This window comes from Pollachius pollachius, assembly GCF_949987615.1.
Source record: "Pollachius pollachius genome assembly, chromosome: 1".
Lineage (NCBI taxonomy): Eukaryota > Metazoa > Chordata > Actinopteri > Gadiformes > Gadidae > Pollachius > Pollachius pollachius.
Genome location: NC_136934.1, coordinates 25,423,397 through 25,443,683, shown reverse-complemented (window position 1 = coordinate 25,443,683; position 20,287 = coordinate 25,423,397). Strand labels below are relative to the sequence as shown.

Here is a 20,287-nt window from a genome sequence, read left to right as displayed (position 1 = left end):
GTGGATAGTTTAAATGTTAATGCTTTCTTGCATTTACTCTCCTTATAGTGTTCAGATGATATAGGATATAGTTTTCAGATGATAGGTCTTACTGTTTTATCGGTTTCATCTTCCCTGTACTCTACTGCATAATGTGCGCAAGAGGTCATTTTTGTTTCTGTCCAAAAAGCCTACTGATAGTGGAAATATGTTCAAATAAATTTTTCCACTAGTGTTGATTGTGTCGTTGGTCTTAAATCTCCTTTCAAGTGGCATTAAAAAATTCTTAAATTTAACTTTCATTAAGCTGTAGGAACCATGGCTCTGTATGGTCCTAAAGATGGCTGCCAGGACCAAAAAGTTACGTGACTGAAACCCATGTTTATAACACGGCGCACAACAGCATTCGTCCTCCCTTTTCTTTCAGCAATTGCCGAACCAGTAAACTACTTCGACTATCTATGGTAAGAAATGCAGCGACGGCGCGACGGAGCCAACAGAGGTAAGGCCTGCTCCTCCTGCCTGAACGCGGAGCCAGTGAAGTCGGCATCATGGAAGAAGACTTAACAAGGGGGAGGGAACCCCATAAAAGTGGTTGTCTGTCCCGACACCGGATGGCGTCCGAATGTAGAGCCGCTGCCTCCCACCGTTCCCAAACAGCTCGCTGGTCTGTAGGACGGACGTGTGTCTGTGCTTCACTGAGCGCTGCGGATGTTAAGAACACTACCTGCTCTCCTCTCCATTAGGCGAAGCCTAGACGGCTACACCTACTATCATAGAATTAAACGTATAACATAACTATCGCTCCAGTTTGATCCGGTTTCTAAGGCTTGTTTACATGATATCAATGCGCCTAACAAGTCCGCAGAAGGACCGACCTACTTTATCTTTCTTTCCACTAATAATATGATATATATGTTGCATATATACACACGTGGACAAAATTGTTGGTACCCCTCTGTTAATGAAAGAAAAACCCACAATGGTCACTGAAATAACTTGAAACTGACAAAAGTAATAATAAATAAAAATTTACTGAAAATTAACCAATGAAAATCAGACATTGCTTTTGAATTGTGGTTCAACAGAATCATTTTAAAAAACAAACTAATGAAACAGGCCTGGACAAAAATGATGGTACCCCTAGAAAAGATTGAAAATAATTTGACCATAGGGAAATGTTAAACTAAGGTGTGTCCTCTAATTAGCATCACAGGTGTCTTCAAACTTTTAATCAGTCAGTCTACCTATTTTAAGGGTGAAAAGTAGTCACTGTGCTGTTTGGTGACATGGTGTGTACCACACTGAACATGGACCACAGGAAGCGAAGGAGAGAGTTGTCTTAGGTGTATTAGAAAGAAAATTATAGACAAGCATGTAAAAGTTAAAGGCTATAAGACCATCTCCAAGCAGCTTGGTGTTCCTGTGACTACAGTTGCACATATTATTCAAAAGTTTAAGGTCCATGGGACTGTAGCTAACCTCCCTGGACGTGGCCGCAGGAGGAAAATTGATGACAAAATGAAGAGACGGATAATAAGAATGGTAACCAAAGAGCCCAGAACAACCTCCAAAGAAATTAAAGGTGAACTCCAAGGTCAAGGTACATCAGTGTCAGATCACACCATCCGTCGTTGTTTGAGCCAAAGTGGACTTCATGGGAGACGACCAAGGAGGACACCACTGTTGAAAGCAAATCATAAAAAAGTGAGACTGGAATTTGCCAAAATGCATATTGACAAGCCACGAAGCTTCAGGGAGAATGTCCTATGGACAGATGAGACAAAACTGGAGCTTTTTGGCAAGGCGAATCAGGTCTATGTTCACAGACGCAAAAATGAAGCATACCAAGAAAAGAACACTGTCCCTACTGTGAAACATGGAGGAGGCTCAGTTATGTTCTGGGGCTGCTTTGCTGCATCTGGCACAGGGTGTCTTGAATCTGTGCAGGGTACAATGAAATCTCAAGTCTATCAAGGCATTCTGGAGAGAAATGTGCTGCATAGTGTCAGAAAGCTTGGTCTCAGTCGCAGGTCATGGGTCCTCCAACAAGATAATGACCCAAAACACACAGCTACAAACACCCAAGAATGGCTAAGAGCAAGACATTGGACTATTCTGAAGTGGCCTTCTATGAACCCTGATCTAAATCCTATTGAACATCTGTGAAAGGAGCTGAAACATGCCATCTGGAGAAGGCACCCTTCAAACCTGAGACAACTGGAGAAGTTTGCTAATGAAGAGTGGGCCAAAATACCTGTTGACAGGTGCAAAAGTCTCATTGACAGTTACAAAAATCAGTGCAGTGATTGCCTCAAAAGGTTGTGCAACAAAATATTAAGTTAAGAGTACCACCATTTTTGTCCAGGCCTGTTTAATTAGTTTGTTATTTAAAATGATTCTGTTGAACCACAATTCAAAAGCAATGACTGATTTTCATTGGTTAATTTTCAGTAAATTTTATTTATTATTACTTGTGTCAGTTTCAAGTTATTTCAGTGACCATTGTGGGTTTTTCTTTCATTAACAGAGGGGTACCAACAATTTTGTCCACGTGTGTAAATATGTTTTAAAGTCACATTTTACACAACTACATGTAGAATTGTCACACTCCCTCACCATCCTTTCAGCCTAATGGTTGTAGTTCGGCATTGTATAGCCCGGGTTCGTCTGGCTCCATGCTGCCACCCCGTTTGCTCCATGAGCGGGCTGGGGACTCGTCGCACGTTGCCGCTGTTGTGTTCTTTTAGAAAAGATACTCGAATCAGGATCGCTTCTAACTCACTTTATTTGGTAAAGTTTCGGTATGGTAAATATGAAGCAAAAGGAGAGTAATTGTATATACACGCGTGGAGAGACGCTTAGCAGGGCATCCGAGGTTGCCCTGCCACTAGAGAATCTCCCTGTCCTCCCGCCTGCGTGCTGTTTAGATATGGAGTAGGCGTGGCCTATATGACGTAGTACGTGCTCTGATTGGCTAAGGTTTTTAGAGCCCGCCTCCGGCTTCCTCATGTGTGTTGATACTGCCATCTGGTGGCTTTGTGCAGTTATTACATTTGGTCCTGCTCCCCTTGTGGCAATGTGCAGATGTTGCAGCTTATGTGCTTATTTGCGTCACACCGCATGGACGGCTTCGTGTACCAGTCCCCTAGACCCTGACATTTCCCCCTTTTCTCCCTACAGTCGGTTAGCTGTAAGGAGAAGGCGGAGTTGCTCGTGCACGTTCTCTATCGCTCGGTCTCTTCGACCTGCCTCTGCTTGCAGACGAGCCAGACACCAGACACGATGTGAAGGTGGGAAGCCCCAGACAGCTTTTAACAGCCGTCTGCTCGCCCTCTCCCTGAGCTCTATGCGTGTTGGCGAGAGCGACGCTTTTCTCAACATGGTTGGATAACACACATGGTTTTCCTGCTTGCAGACAAGCAACTTCATTACACACATAGTGTGAAGGCACCCTCCCTTCGGCCTAGTGGTTGTAGGGCGGCGTAGTATAGCCTGGGTTCTCCTGCCTCCGTGCGGCGTTCCCGTGTGCTTCATGAGCGGGCTGGGGACTCTCGTGTACCCGGCCCCTAGACCGTGACTTTCCCCGCTCTCTCCCTCTACAGTCAGTTGGCTGTAAGGAGAAGGTGGAGCTGCCCGTTACGCTCGTGGCAGGATTCTCTTTCTCTCGTTAAAGGGGCAGTGTTGGTCGCCGCAGTTGAGCGAGAGGGGCCACTTGGTTCACATCTCTGTTTCTCAAGGATGTTTTCCTTCCACATGCCTATTCTCAAGGCTCACAAAAGATTTCCCTGTGTCACCTTCATGAGCGTGGCGTATGTATGATAGCGATTGCCATCAGCTTACGCTCTGGCCCTGTGCACCTCCTCATAGTGTGTGGAGATTGTGCTGGTGCCGCTCAGGCGAAAAGGAAGAGGACCGCTCCCCAGCCGTCAGCTAGTCTACTTGGGAGTTTCCCTAGACTCGGCCAAGATGACAGCAAGACCCTAGCCTCCTCGGCGAGATGCAGTCCTTTTGGCACTCTCCCGTCTATCATGCACCTGTTGGGGCTGATGGCAGCTGCCCACCCCGTTGCCTACCCCTGTGTCTGCTCCATTTTTGTGTAGTCTACAGTGGTCGCTGTCCAGAGGTTGGATCCCAAGGAAGATTATTATGAAACAGCGTTTGAGTTTGAAACGCCTTTTTGACACGTTTTGTCATGTGCTAATGGTCTCCTCCTCAATTTTCTCAGTCAATAGATTTGAACTGATCTTCTTTCGCAAATCTGTCCCGTGGCAAAGTTTGCTCAAACGTACCTACTATACATGCCTTGTTCAACCCGGTATCGCACGATTTCATGCTCATTCTCACGAACGTTAATCTATTGAATCGTGTCCAAGAGCACGATTGTCAGACTTTTTTCGTGCTACACAGAACGAAATGTAAACCCATGCAATTTGAATGCACATATCCAGGGGCTCCACTCTGTGTTGGAGTCGGCGACCCCTTCTACTGGAGCATTTCTCAGACTTTTCCGTACTACACAGAACGAAATTCAAACCCATGCATTTTGAATTGGAGCGTTTCTCTGTCTATTTTCATGCTGGACAAAACGAAAATGAGTGAGAGAGAAAGAGATGGAGAGAGAAAGGCTTCAGAAGGGTTGTGGGCAGACGGTACGGTGCACCCTCTAGTTATAGGCCTATACATGTAAAAATAAAGAGAGGCTTCATAAGGTGTGCGCAAAATACAATTATTTAGTTATAATATTTTAAGTAGACCGTGTAGCTTTTATTCAACTATCGTTAGAACAAGATCTGCATCTGACCATTGACAATCCACTTCCACCAATCCAATCAACAAAGAGGGTTGTAATATCAACTAACAGTGTACTTTTTACATGGGGAGTGCGGTTCAGGTATAACCAGACAATATAAAATTATTTTTAACATAAAAACTGGGCAATACCTACAACATATCATAAATCTGACATGTATATAGAGTTAGACTAGATGTGGGTTATATGTTATAGGTTCAATTCGGTTCAAATTCAGCCTCTGCTGCCCCACAGCTGTCTAGTTGTCTCGTTACATGCTTTATACATTAATTATATTTAAATTATTAAAACCATGTAGCCTTTATTTTCTAGGCGTTATCATTACACCCTTTCTCATCAATATAAATTCTCGTTATACCATTGGCCATTGACCATCCACTTCCGAAATTCTATGAATGAAATTCATATTGATGGCATGGTACTGTATCCCTATTCTCGCCCACCCACCTTGAATTTAATAGACCACTTTCGTTGCTTGGAGGAGGTCTGGTGTAAAAACCTTAAACCCCAGCCAAAACACAGTGGAAAGGAGAGAAAGGGAGCCATGGAGAGACACTGATGCACTGCAGAGCCAAGTAACTGATGGGCTTAAGATGGCCTCTCCGTACATAATAAGTATATATATATATATATATATATATAAAAAAAACATAATAAATGAATATATATAAATATATTTATAAATAGATATAACTATAAATACGGCATATATAAATATATCTATAAAAATATTTTTATATATATTCTGAGAAACGCTCCCATTCAAAATGCATTGGTTAACATTTCATTCTGTGTAGCATGAAAAAGTCAGAGAAACTCTCCCACTCAAATTGCATGGGTATACATTTCGTTCTGTGTAGTATGAAAAAAGTCGGACCATCGTGCTCCGGGACACGATTCAATAGATTAACTTTAGTGAGAATGAGCACGAAATCGTGTGATACTGGGTTAACAATTAGGCCTGCAACAGGAAAGTTGTCTGTTTGCCCTGGCATATGATTGGGTGAACGCAGTTCAACGACATTTCAATGTTGCATAAAAGACATTATTTCAACCTACATGAGATTTACTTTTAAGCTAAGTCACTAAACACCCACAAAATTATGAGAATTTCTTTTTATTATTATTAAGCTACATTTCACTAGCCTGGGTATACCCATGCTGCCTTGTGCACGATTTCATTTCGCGCTGCTAGGCAGCCTGGATTCAATGGATCCAATTTATGAGATCCATTGTATATTTATTATTTTTAGAGATAGGGAACCAATCACAGAACAGGGAGGGACGGCAAGACGATGACGTCTATGTGACACACCCATCGTCTTCTTCCTCATCGTATTTCTGTCGCTCTACATACGTCATCTGGTATAATTGATAGGATTGGCTATGAGCTACGTACAGACTCATATGATAGACATTCGTAGCACCCAATAAACGGCTCCGGACAATCTTAAACCACGCCTCAAATATGAAAAAATGAATGTATGGTTCCCAGACCTCTTCTCATTGTAGATTGAGATGAGGTCTGGCGTTATCCAGGCTAACATTTCACAGTTACCAATTTGCGTTTTTCAGTATAGCTTCCACTGCCGCCTCAATAAAGTTGGATATTGACACACCCAACAAACCTAAAACAAGCACATCTATTGTGCTGCATGTAGATAATTAAACATTTCTCAACGTTATAAACATATTGACAACCATTAGACTATACCTCTCAAATCCAGCAAACATATCCTCAAACTGCATCGTCAACAAGTCTAATAGACGTCAAGTCACAACGTGACTTTATTTTGACCCTTTGCAGACAGGCGAACATAATCTGAAGGGAATGGTGATTTCGAGGAGAACTTAATTTGACCGAATAAACACACCTTTGGTAAAGTGTCACTTAATTAAGAATTGTCTATTGAATTTCATACTGCCCCCAGTTTGTATGTAACATTACAAATACGAAAAACAGCTATCCATGAGAATACGCCATGTAGCCTCAAATTCAACAGCAAATTATAAAAGGATAATGTCTTACATTTGCATTTTAAATTGGAGTGTCTTTTCTAAACTCACCTGCAATTCTCATGCCTGTCGAACTTGACGGTGAACTGATATCACATGCTGCGCATGCGTTGGAGGCCAAAGGGATAACTTGTTGGGATGAGGTGTTGGTGCGCAGGGAAAAAATTGTTCCTAAATGGCACTCGAGGAAATGCTGGAATAAAACATTATAGCCCCTATGTTGGCCATATACATGATAGGATATTACGTTTGGAATAATAACACTTTTCAATTACGCAATTCATGTGTAAAACATTACCGTTCACACTCATGGTACAAAATTATATCGTTAATTTTGCCTTGTTCTTGAAGAAAGTAGTCTAAATTGTAGTGAACACGCGCATGGAGCGACCCACGGCTGACCTGTCTTCCAGCCACAGGGCTACCAACGGGGCTGCCATGGGTTTCTGACCTGATCTGACTCCCGCTCCGCGTTTGTATCAAGTAGGCGTGGCCTATGTGATGTATTGGCTCCGGCTTCTGCGTCTGTCTTAAAGATGCTGCCTTCTGTGGCTGGAATAGTTATTACAGCTTGTATGTTGGTCCTGTTCCCCTTATGGCTTTGTGTAGTAATTACAGCTTATATGTTTGATCCTGCTCCCATGTGGCTATGTTGGGGTAATGCAGCTTATGTGCTTAATTTACATAACAATTTAAACAGTGTTTATTCAGTTACACCACTGTCAAACAAGGTTTCCTCGAAATCACCATTTCGCTAGCTTATATATTTTCATGTCCGCAAATGGTCGAAATAAAGTCACGTTGTGACTCTGTGTATTTGACTTATTGGATGCAGAAACGTTTGCTGGGAGTGTTTCTTCGGTTACACCACTCTAAAATAAGTTTTCCTTGAAATCACCATTCCTCTTAGATTATGTTTTCATGACGGCAAATGGTTGAAATTAAGTCACGTTGCGACTCGACGTCTACTGGACTTGTTGGCCTCGATGCAGGTAGAGTAAATGTTTTCTGGGCTGGTTACCTGTTTTCACAAAGTTTTTAGACTTTGTCAGAGTCCAGTGGCCTACTAACAATTAATTACCTCAAACTACAGACAATTTATGTTGTCTACAATGTCTCTATTAGGAACTACGTTTTTGTTTAATGACACAAAGCATTGCCCATTCATATTCTGCATAGAGGTTTTGATTAAAAGCCATTTTTTCGTTACCATCCAAGGTATAATTACCACGAGCCAAGAGATTGTGAAACGATGTTTCACAATGAATGAATGATGAATCATGTAGAAGTCCCAAGTAAAGCATTTTTTTGGGGAAAAAACTTTTATTCACTGTTTCATTTAAAACCACTACACTACCCACAATCCTAAAGTGTAACACAACTTCTTCGATTGGTGGAGCTCCCTGTTTCCATGGAAACATTTAACGCACCCACGAAGGTCAAGTCGTTGATAACTGCTACCAGTGGACTCAATCACTTACCAAAGCAACCATAATTTCCCTTACTTTCTAGTTAGGTAGCTGACATGAATTGTACTAATCATGTCGTTATCATTCTGCAGTGAATATTAAAAAATATACATTTATATGTATTTTTAAATGCAAGCATCACACTTCTAGCTGCCAAGTTAATGCTGATAACAAAGACTGATAACAAAGACGTTAGAGATTTGTGGTTAGAGCTTTACATAAAAAAGAGCTGTATGTGTTGAAAAATATGTTTGTATAGAATACATCACTGACTTGCGTTCGCTGATTGGCTGAATGTTGTTTGGTGCTTGGCTTCTCAAAACTAATATCCCAAACCTGATAAGGCTGGTTTTGTGAGGCTAGCGAGTAAGGTTCAGGATTATCTTCAAGAAGACATGCAAGACTTCAAAAATGTATGCATAATTGATTTTTTTTTATTATTATTATATGGGGGCAACAATAATTTAGACAAACTAAAACTATCTTCCATCATGGTCCTCCAAAACCCCAAAAAAACTTAGAACAACCACCCTTACACAGTACACTTAATAACATGTTAAATCTTTACAATTACCGAACACGAATAAACTGTAATTGATAACATTTAAGTCAAACCGCCCCATTACATTGTGGGGCACCACCGTCAAGACAACATTAAACAACTGATTAACTTATTGTGATCCAGGAAGGAAAACAATGCAAGATTACACAGGATTAGAATGTATACAACACCATTAACCCAATATTGTTCACCGTCAAAGCAGTATAAACATTATTAAATAAAATACATAAAAAAAGAAATTGAATCATTAATCTATCACATAAATATATAGCAATATAAATATACCTCTTTAAAGAGAGGTAGCTGTAAAACATCCATTTAAATTAGTATCTCTATAAACTGGCTATTTAAAACATTTCTGATACTTATTTGCAATGTTACAGTGCAAACCATATGTAACATCCTTATGTCCTCTTAAAATGAACCAACACAGTAGACAGTAGCCAGACAGCAAAAAAGCCTCTAGGCTCTAATTTATGAAGGCACCTGTATTTACCCTGCTTGTGTATTGCGTGTGTGTGTGTGTGTGTGTGTATTTTGCTTGTGTGTGTGTGTGTGCTTTGCGTGTGTGTGTTTGGAGTGTGTTTTGCGTGCATGTGATTTGCGCGTGTGTGTGTTGTGTCTTTTGCACGCGTGTGTGTTTTGCGCGTGTGTGTGTGTTTTAGGAGTAGAATGTGAGGACACTCTGGTGGTTCCCCCTGACCAGCAGGACAGGAGGCAGGTCTCGGGACAGTGTCTCCAGCCAGCACATGTAGAGGGCGCTAGAGATGGTCCCCTTTCTGGCCAGGGGCAGACTCCTACAGACAGGAAGGACACAGACAGAGAGCCAGGAGGACAAACAGGGAGGCAAAGAGACACGGATGACATCATTTGTAGAGCAGACATTCAAATTAACTTAACATATAAACAAGAGTAACATTTTAAATATCAGTTTTACGTGACTTTAGTGTGTTTTAACTCTTTAGATCAGAGTTTTACACAACTTTGGTACGTTGTCTTAACGGAACGAGGTGTAGGATGATTTTAGAACCGTCAGGACCCTCCAGGTCCTCAGATATTTGTATTATATTTTATTAATTCATAATTTGACAACATCTTAAGAGCTTTTGAAAGGTTCCACCAACTATACGCAATACCCGTGGATGCTGCGATCAACCAAGGAGAAAAAGCTTTACTTTGTTTGATTTGTCTTCTGTCATGTGACAGAACAGCCTGGCACTCCAGGCCGTTGTCAAATTCTACTGAAGTGCGCACACAGCTTGTGTGATGATACAATTATTTGTCAGGAGGATTTGCATTTTACATACAGGTTAAGCTACTATAGAGATAACACAGTAAGCTAAGCTGGTGGTTGGCTTTTTTTTCGATGGAGGGGTTACATTTGTAGGCCCCTCTATTATATTATTTATGGTAGCCATTTACGTGTTACTCAGGCACCCACTGTGTTTAGGATGTACTTTGCGTGTGCCCTGTTTTTCCCACTGATGTGGTGATGCTGGATTGTAATGCTGTTGAGTCCCTGAAATGTACTAAATAAGTTGACTAAGGACAATTGTTGGAATGAACATGGTAGCAGAAGATGGCTACTTCTAAAAAGCATAGATTGCCTCGGGTTTCAACGAAGGGAAGTCCAATGAGAATTGGAAAACTGAAGTGGAAATGTGGAAATGCGTGACGGACTTGGACGAAAAAAAACACGCTTTAGCGGTAGCTCTTTCGCAGAAAGGTAGAGCTAGGGACATCGCTCTGGAAATATCAGCTGACGATCTGGTTAAGGATGACCAAGTGTAACATAACACTGTTTTCCAAGGAACCTGATTATGAGATATTGATGGTTGAAGCTCTAGGTTTGGCTGTAATTGACACAGCTTGGACAGTCAGGGGTGAAAAGTGGCTGGATAACTATGTGCAGGGACTGGATCGGAGCAAAATACAGCAAGAGTTATAAGTTCGGAAATGGAACAGTTGTACACAATAGTACCATGTGACATCCCTGTTCTCTGGTCAGCTACAAAGGAACAGCTGGCCGACTGTCTGACCAAAAAAGGAGCTTCTTCTCTGCTCCTTCTGAAAGCACTGAAGGATGGAAAGTAGAAGCTTGAGGAGTGACTGTTAATGACTAAAACAAACAAAGCAAATAAATGTTACTGGTTGTTACTGTTTTTAAAGACTGTTGCTGTTACTGTTGGTACTTTGCGTGTGCCCTGTTTTTCCCGCCGATGTGGTGATGCTGGATTGTCATGCTGTTGAGAGCCTAAAATAAATGTACTAAATAAGTTGACTATTTCATTTGCACATTTCATGTGAATTATATCTACTCAAACCACTTCCATTGTCTCTTTCTAAATAAAATGTATTTATAATTATAATAAACATTTGTTTATAATTGTTATTGCCTCCATCCACGGACCTCGCACTCCAGTGCCCTCAATCTACGAGCTCAGGCAAGGGCCTGAGCTCGTATTCCTTTACATAACTCGTCAGTTATGTAAAGGAATTTCTTATTTCTACACGTCAAATCATTCTTAAAGTAAACGTGAGCCATGTCCAGATCATGAGCTAAACTGGTGATGTATCTTTGTACAGTTTAAATTAAAATGTAGCCAGAGAGTGGGAGCTTACCCATTTTCGGTAAAATCTCAGATAATGATTGCCAATGATTGCTAAATATTATAATCTTAGTAAGAACTAGGAATGTAACCGACTCTGAAATTCCAAGTCAACACCTAGTCGCCAGGAAAATCCATTATTTGACGATGCATAGTTAATTTTTTTTTTTAATTCGATAGAAATACATTTTCCAGTGCATATCATTACGGTAACTGGTTTACTGAAGCAAATGCAACAGACCAGCACTATATATCCATAGGCTTAATCCCAGCAGAACAATGTTAATGCAAGAAAAAGGATGGATATTTATCAAATTTTCACACTTCGTAATAAAGCTTTCTTAAAGGTCCCATGGCATGCTACTTAATGGATGCTTTAATAAAGATATTAGTGGGCCCCTAACACAGTATTTGAACACGTTCCCAAAATTCAGCCGTGGTGCAGAATTACAACCACTATGAGCCAGTCGCACATTGTGCTTTCCCCAATCGCGCTGTTTCGGTGTCTGTAGCTTTAATGCAAATGAGGAGGAGAGAGGCGGGTCAAGAAGTAGGATGGGGCAGCATGCTTCCACGGTACCATGCGCTCTGTTTACAATGGATGTTTGCAATGGCGAGGCGCACACAGCCTTTGGCCGTGTTCTGTAAATATTCTAGAACACTCCGGGTGCTGTATTATGACGGCCAAAAGCTGTGTGCGCCTCCAGACGATATCATGAATCTCAAACAACTGCGTCGGGTTCTCCGACGTCTCTGGTTCTTCCACGTCCAAATCAATCTGAAGTAGACTGAACCACGACATGGAGGCGTGCCGCGATTGTCTCCGGCGGGCAGCACTTAGGCACCACCGCCTCCTGCAGCGGGCAGCGCCGAGGCGGTGGTCCCTCGGCAGTGGGCAGTGGGGCTCAAGCGGGAGACATTCGCGAGAAACAATCCCTTTCTCCTCCATGTCGTGGTACATGTACTTCGGGGAGTCAAAGCCAAAGTTCCTTTCCCCCAATTCCTTCTTAACCATGGCTGAGATAACCTCCACTATGAGTCTCGTTGTGGAAATGCCAGAGATGAGAGTCCGACGTGTTATGTGCCAACACCAACAGCAGGTTATCATAATAACAAAGAAGTGTACAACACTTGCGTTACAGTCCTGGAGCTCTATATCTAAATATCATATAATAGCCTACATATCAAACATATTATCACGGTCAAAAGCTGGCAGTGGTGCCTCGCGGCAGCGGGCAGCGGGGCTCAACGATGGCTGAGATAACCCCAACTACAGTCTTGTTGTGGAAATACCAGAGACGTCAAAGAACCGACGTGTTATGCGCCATAACACCAACAGCAGAACGGTTATCCAAAGAAGTGTACAACACTTGCATTACAGTGTGTGTAATCACACACACACACACACACACACGTGGTGCTCGCACAGTCGTAGCTCATTGGTGAGCCAAATTCTCTGGGCTGGCAAGGCAGAGAAAGGGGAGGTGGCATCTCCCCTTATGTCGACATACGGGGAAAATTCCAAAACGGCGTGTCTGAGCTTCGTTTTTTTCAAAGGCGGAGCAGAATGCCTAGTGCTTGTTTTACAACCAACAGAACCTCAGAACCAACAAACCTCAGAAAGTGAAATTTTCATGCCATGGGATCTTTAAACATATGCCAAATTTATTTTAACTTTAAAAATGTATACACAAAAATAATCTTTCAGAGAGCCCAGAGTTGACCTGAATTGTCTCATTCAAACAAACGCAATTTTATGCATGCTCCATAATAAAGTGATCTTAGGTAGTAAAATAATGGGACATAGTGATCCCCAGTCAGGTTTCAGCCATTATTACTGCTAGTCCCACGATGGACCATTGAGTTTGCCTTTTGTTTCTGTCTTAAGGGCCCTATTTTAACGGTCTGAAACGCAAGTGAGAAGCGCAAAACGGAAGTAGCTTTGTGGGCGGGGCTCTGCCGCTGTTGCTATTATACCGGTGGATAAATGACTGTTGCGCCCAACGCAAATCTAAAAAGGGTTGCCCTGAAGTAGCCTAATTACCCATAGCTGTGGTTTGTGCGTATCGTGCAATAAACCAAGGAGAGTGTCAACACCCATCCCTTTTAAGAGCCATGAGCGCATTTGAACCTGACGAGTTGATATTATGACAGCGCATTTACAGTCCCCGATGAGACAGATGAATGACCACATGAATTTCAAACTTCAAATGGCTCAGTTTACGCCCAAATAATATGGCCTGATTCACACATGGAATCACGTTTTCTTCTACAACATCCGAAATACTGAGTCGTCATGTAAATTGCGGCAAAGAAAACTTAACACACACATGATATGCGGTCCTGTGGCCGCAACTGTGGGTCTATTTAAAGATATGCAGCAATACATTAACACACATCGTTTCTTACCAATAGGCCTATTGTTTACATTATCGTTTATCGACTTGTATTCCCAATATGCATGTGTCCCCCTGTTAATGTACATTGCCATGGACTGTATTATGCATTACGTGTTTATTTGCGTGTGTTTAAACCGATGGATGCACACACGCGCGCCTGCATTCATTCTTTCTTTTTAACACAAAACAATGTTTTCTCACAATCAAATACTAAAATCAAATACATCAATCCTAAAAGTTATGGGCTTGTACACGATGTCTGTGTCAAGCAAATATGTGTTTGCTGTATGGTGTTTGCAGATGCATTGATTGAAATACAACTTTTTACCGATCAGCTGCTCTTTCCAAAATAATTTAACCTCTTAAGCTCCAGCCTATTTTTAATTGTCTAGTTTGTCTAATTAACAGGCTTGGTGTTTGGTGTGTGTAAAAATGACTTATATGTGCTTGTAGCGGAGTTTCTCTTGTTTCATTCACTGTTTCTACATAATAACGGCAGTGTTGTATGCCTTTTGCTGCGAGAGTGATCACGGTCTTCCCAAATCTGGGGAACCCTCGAGTTTAAGAGGTTAACCAATGTTATAATTTAACCTAAAACAAGATTTTGTTTTAAAAGGCTGGGATATAGCCTACTTTGCTCGAGTTTATCATTGTTATTATTTTAACGCATGGCATAGCCTACTACAGTGTTCATTCATGCAGCCCCTATGGAAAGAATGTTGCAGTTCCGACCTGCCATGGTACGTCAAAACAGCAACACCAACTGCGCTGTCCGCTAGTGCACTTAGACCAGGTATTTGTCGGTCAGTTGCACAACTGCTTTATTGATCTTTAAGATAGCACCATGCATCATTTGCGCCGGAACACGCCTTTGTTTTTCGCTGACACGCCTCTCAGGGCGCAAGTTTAGTGGCGTAGGTTTGCTGCGGGGGAAAATCGGCTTTGTGCCGGGTGCAAACTAGCAAAGATACATGCGTTGGTGTAGAAAGTCAATTGCGCTGGATGCAAGACAGGGCCCTAAATGTTCTTAAGTCTTACATGACGATTAGTTTGGCTGAGCTTGAATGTTCCTTGAGCAGCTCGTTCAGTCGGATCTGCCGGTTGGTCTGAAAAAGAAAACAACCTCCAGTTAGAAACCAGAACGATATATGGATGGATGTGGTCAGACCATAGAGCTAGGGGGTGGTACAGTATATGGGTGGTACAGTATGTGGTCTGACCTTGGCCTTGTAGAGCTAGAGAGTGGTAAAGTATGTAGTCTGAACATGGCCTTACAGAGCTAGAGAGTGGTACAGTATGTCGGTGGTACAGTATGTGGTCTGACCTTGGCCTTACAGAGCTAGAGAGTGGTACAGTATGTGGGTGGTACAGTATTTGGGTGGTACAGTATGCGGTCCGACCTTGGCCTTACAGAGCTAGAGAGTGGTACAGTATGTGGTCTGACCTTGGCCTTACAGAGCTAGAGAGTGGTACAGTATAAGGGTGGTACATTACGTGGTCTAACTTTGGCCTTACAGAGCTAGAGATTGGTGAGTATGTAGTCTGATCATGGTCTTACAGAGCTAGAGAGTGGTAGAATATATGGGCGGTATGTGGTCTGACCTTGGCCCTGTACAGCTCCAGCTCATTGTCGCTGATCCTCCAGGGCTCCAGAGCCTTAAGGTGCTCAGCCTCAGCCTGCTCCATATCGTCCTCCTTCAGCCTGTAGGGCTCAATCAGCTCCTTGAAGCTCAGCTTACTGGAACACAGCATCAGGTAACAGGTAACAAAGCAGATCAGTGATAATATAATCACTATGAAGCATCAACACATTAATATTCTCTCTTCACGGTAAAAGAGTGTGATGCAGAAGAACTGGACTTAACTTGACTAGAATAGAATGGATTCAATTATACTGGATTAGACTGGACAGAACTGGATTATACTGGAGATAACTAGACTGGACACAACTGGATTAGACTGGACTAGACTCCTACTTGTGTTTTTTGGGTTTGGTGTTGATGTCTCCCAGAACATTGATGTCAGAGAAGTCGATTCTGAAGCGGCTTAGAAGGGTGGCCATTCTGATAGAACATAGAACCACAAGAAACATTCTCAATTCTCAAATTCTGGACCAGCGTTTTTCTTGATGCAGAACAAGAGGAACCTTGGCTGGACTCACGCTCGCCGGTCATGGTCGATGCGGTTGATCTTGCCACCAATGAAAACACGGATCCTGCAGTCACCCCACTTCTTCTTATTGGTCAACAGGTATGGAATCAACAGTGTTAGACCTGCAGGGTTCCAGACCAAACAACACAACACAGGTCAGAGAGGGTGGTGGTTTATTCAGGTTCATCACCTTTCGTTGGCCTTTATATAAATTATGCTTTCAGGTTACCAGGCTAATCCCAAGAGGAAAATATTTATTTCTAATAAGTAGTATAAAGGACCTTAAATAAATGGGATTTTAAAGAGGGCTTGTAAAGGGGTTGCAAAAGGGACGATGAAGGGGCTTGTTTCGGGTTTGCTTGAGAACATTGGGCAGTCACCTCCGTCGTCAAACAGCCACCATACGTCAATGGTTCCTTTGCCTTGTTTCTTCCTGAACTGCTGGCTGGTGTCCAGTAGTCGTTGGTCTCTGAGGCTTAGAGGTGACTTGATGTCTGGAGAACACATGGTGGCTTTAGACCTTCTACCTCCAAACACCAGGAGAACACATGGTGACTTCAGAGACCTTCTTCCTCCAAATACCACTAAGAATTTTGAATGGCTTGAACCATTTTGGTGAGGTGATGGGTTACTTAAAGATCTCTCTCTCTGTCAGTCTCCTTTACCTCTGCTGATCATAGGGCTGTTCTGGAGGCTGGTGGTCTTGGAGGGGCAGGAGTCTGAGTCTGAGTCTTTAGCCACGCTTACAGTCACCGGCATCTCCTTGGCAACGGCCCCAGCTGGCTTTTCCAAGGATGAATCATCTGGGATGAGGACCAATCAATACACAGAAATGAATCAATTGACATGTGGATCAATTGATCAATGGTCTCTCCCTCTATGTCTTTGTCTACCTTGGCCCGGGATGTGAGAGATGTCCAGTCCGTCCTGAAGCCGGAGGATGACCACTCCAAACTGGAGGTCAAAAGCATCGCTGAAATAGAACATGACTCATTAATGGATCACAGTATTTTAGCCTCTCGGACAGCTGATGCTAACATCTCCCAAACATGGATGCATTAAAGAATGCACACCAACTTATCATTATCCCCCTCATCTGCAAACCCCCATTTGCTATCTTACACTTTGATTAAAAAGTGTGTGAAACATGCTCGCCTTATTGGCTATATCAGGCATCTGAAAGAGGGTTCAGCTTCTCCGACACTTAGTTGATTTACATGCCGGGGAGGGATAAGCTTCTTGGAAAATAATTATGAACATTTATAGATTTCATATACAACATCGCTAATTATAACACTATTACCGTTAAAAGTCCTAAAAAGAATAAATCACAAATGGGTCATAACCATGGGAATAAAATAGCGACTTCTTCCTACAACTCTTATCCCAAAACGCATTTTAAAATGCTTTCTCTGGTGTGTGCTCTCTCAAGGCGGTGCAGTATGACAAACAAACAACGGGAACAAAGGGATGCATCATCTCCTTCCCACTTCCCCAATTGTAGCCTCAATGTGTTAAATATGCAAATATTTGTCCCTAGAACAGAAGCAGACCATAAATCCGCTAACGGCTCCCCAGCTTAGTGCTCGGTAGACAGCCAAGAGCTTCAATAGCAACCACATTATTGTAGACCTGGAACAACATCATTGTCAACCCATACGGCACACCTCCCATACGGTGGTCACTAAGGATCAGCTTTGACTGGCTACATCTAAGAAAAGGGGTTTTACTGTATTGTGTTGATGTAGATGTCCACGTCCCTCATGTGTCCATCGCTCCAGTTGGTCTTGAAGCCCAGGACCAGTGTGTTGGGTCGTAGTCGGCCTAGACCTGTAGCCTGGAGAGACAACATCAGTTACCAATAAACAACCATCCCTCAGCCTCCAATAACACTCAACCAGCTGACTGGGGTTGTACTGGGGTATAAGTGGTCAACTCCCAGGAGATACCTGGCGAAGACTGGGATTGTACTGGGCAGCTCCCAGTGTCCACCAGTAAAGGTAGGTGGTTGTACTCGTCAGCTCTCAGTGAGCACCAGTTGAGGTATTTATTTGTACTGGGCCATTCCCAGTGTCCACCAGTAAAATATGTGGTTGTATCGCACAGCTCCTAGCGTCATCCAGCAGAGGCATGTGGTTGTACTTGACAACGGCCGGTATAAACAGAAGAAGACTGTGTATGTACTGGGAGGCTCCCATTGTCCACCAGTAAAGGTGTATGGTTGAACTGGGCATTTCCCAGTACAATCATATATATATATATATATATATATATATATATATATATATATATATATATATATATATATATATATATATACATATACATATACATATATACATATATATATATATATATACATATATACATATATATATATATATATACATATATATATATATATATACACACATATATATATATATACACATATATATATATATATATATATATATATATATATATATATATATATACATACATATATACATATACATATATATATATATATATATATATATATATATATTTTAATATTTAATTAATTAAATACAATGATGGCTTTAAACATGTGACATGCCTACGTTTTTTGGCCTTTTCTTAGGCCTGCGTCAACGTCACGTGACTTAGGGTCCGCTGTTTAGGAAATAGACAGATATTCCAAGGTTTCCTTCAAAAGGCACCTTGGAATATGTTATTTTCCGCAGTTTAGACTTGTAGTTAATAAGTTACTTTTTTAATGAACTTGAATAATTTTTTTTGAATCGCTGTCTGGTGGTTTGTTACGTCACTCTGAGAGACGCACATGGACAGATTTTATAGTGACACAGCCTATAACCTATTCTTGAAAGCAAAACACCAAGCTCATTGATTTAACGAGGCAGGGTTATTTGAAACAATTAATTGAATATGTGTGAGAGGTCATTCCTCCTCTTGAGTGTGCTTCCTATTTATGTCTAGTGTACACCCCTACTGTAAACAAGCACCCCCCCCCCCCCCCCCTCCCCATATGGATTTGGAGAATTGTTGGCACTTCCCAGTGGTGGTGGTATCATATATAATTAATTGTGGGTCTCTGGGAAGAAGCCTTCCCTAACCCTAATCCTAACCCTAACCCTAACCTGAAACCTCAGACCCCCCTCCCTGCCCTCGGGGTCCGACCGGGCCAAGTTTCGGTGTGGGGGTGGGGGACTCTCGCCCTCTGAAGAAGCAACGGAGTTGCGAAACGTCAGGGCATCCTTCTCACCAGGCCTCCCAGGTGATGATTCTCATTGTTTTTAACGGCACATTTGCCTTTTTTTAAATAGCTTTTTTTAAAAAAACATATTAAACAACAATGTTTTTAAAAGCTGTGGGAAGGACTCTTACCTAGCCAGAGGCCCAGACCATTACTGGGCCTCCCACCAAGTCCTCACCCCAATTGCAATCCAAGCCAATTACCAGGGACTGGCCTGCCATCGCCGGATTCCACCACGGGACCTCCACCCCCACCTCCAGCAGCAATCAACCAGGGACCGGCCTGCCATCGCCTCTACCCACTAAGGGACCATCACCATCACCACCAACAGAACCAAGCCAGTACCAGTGACCGACCTGCCATCGCCTCTACCCACTTTGGGACCATCACCACCAACAAAATAAAGCCGGATACCAGGGACCGGCCTGCCATCGCCTCTACCTCACCACCACCACTATCGCCTCAACCCACCACGGGACCATCACCGTCAGCAGGTAAGAGCCCCCTCACAGCTTCACCCTTTTTGAAACAGATATATCTTTTTTGAAATGTATTCACCCTGGAGGCCTACCTACACCTATCACACCAACATCACACAGCCACACTACCACACACACAACAGATGCACGCTACTTCCCACACCTACATCTCATTATAGACCCCCCAACCTTCCATATAGACCCCCACACACCCACTATCACCACAATAGACCCACACACACATATCAAACCACAGAACACACCAGACCCAGACCAATACACCCACACACACAACCACTCAGACCACAAAGAGCACCTCCACCATCCACCCGTCCACTCCCCCCAGCACCACCAACACACACTCAGTACATTGCCCCAGACGGCCCAACCCGTGAAAAAGCCAAACTATATTTTAAAATAATCCAGGCCCTACACCACAGGGACATAGCGGACAGAGCAGTGTCCTCCCGGGAACTCCCGAGGGGGATGTTACGACAGGTTAACAAATTATCACACTTCAAACCTGCATTCCCCACAGACACCACATTACAAAAAATGAATGACAACACCAA

The 20,287-nt window shown here is 42.5% G+C and overlaps 1 protein-coding gene across 1 annotated transcript in view; it reads right to left on the bottom strand.

Annotated features, from left to right (window-relative positions):
* Positions 1-9,500: 9,500 nt before the first annotated feature.
* Positions 9,501-20,287, bottom strand: part of LOC307078796 (solute carrier family 12 member 2-like) — a gene marked incomplete at both ends in the record, with an annotated part of 56,168 nt that continues 45,381 nt past the window's right edge. The window contains 9 exons of the mRNA XM_079740776.1: positions 9,501-9,636; positions 14,886-14,953; positions 15,450-15,585; positions 15,824-15,910; positions 16,009-16,120; positions 16,379-16,492; positions 16,664-16,801; positions 16,892-16,971; positions 17,729-17,835. Of these exons, the coding sequence (XP_079596902.1) occupies positions 9,501-9,636; positions 14,886-14,953; positions 15,450-15,585; positions 15,824-15,910; positions 16,009-16,120; positions 16,379-16,492; positions 16,664-16,801; positions 16,892-16,971; positions 17,729-17,835 (978 nt within the window). The remainder of the gene's footprint in view (positions 9,637-14,885; positions 14,954-15,449; positions 15,586-15,823; positions 15,911-16,008; positions 16,121-16,378; positions 16,493-16,663; positions 16,802-16,891; positions 16,972-17,728; positions 17,836-20,287) is intronic.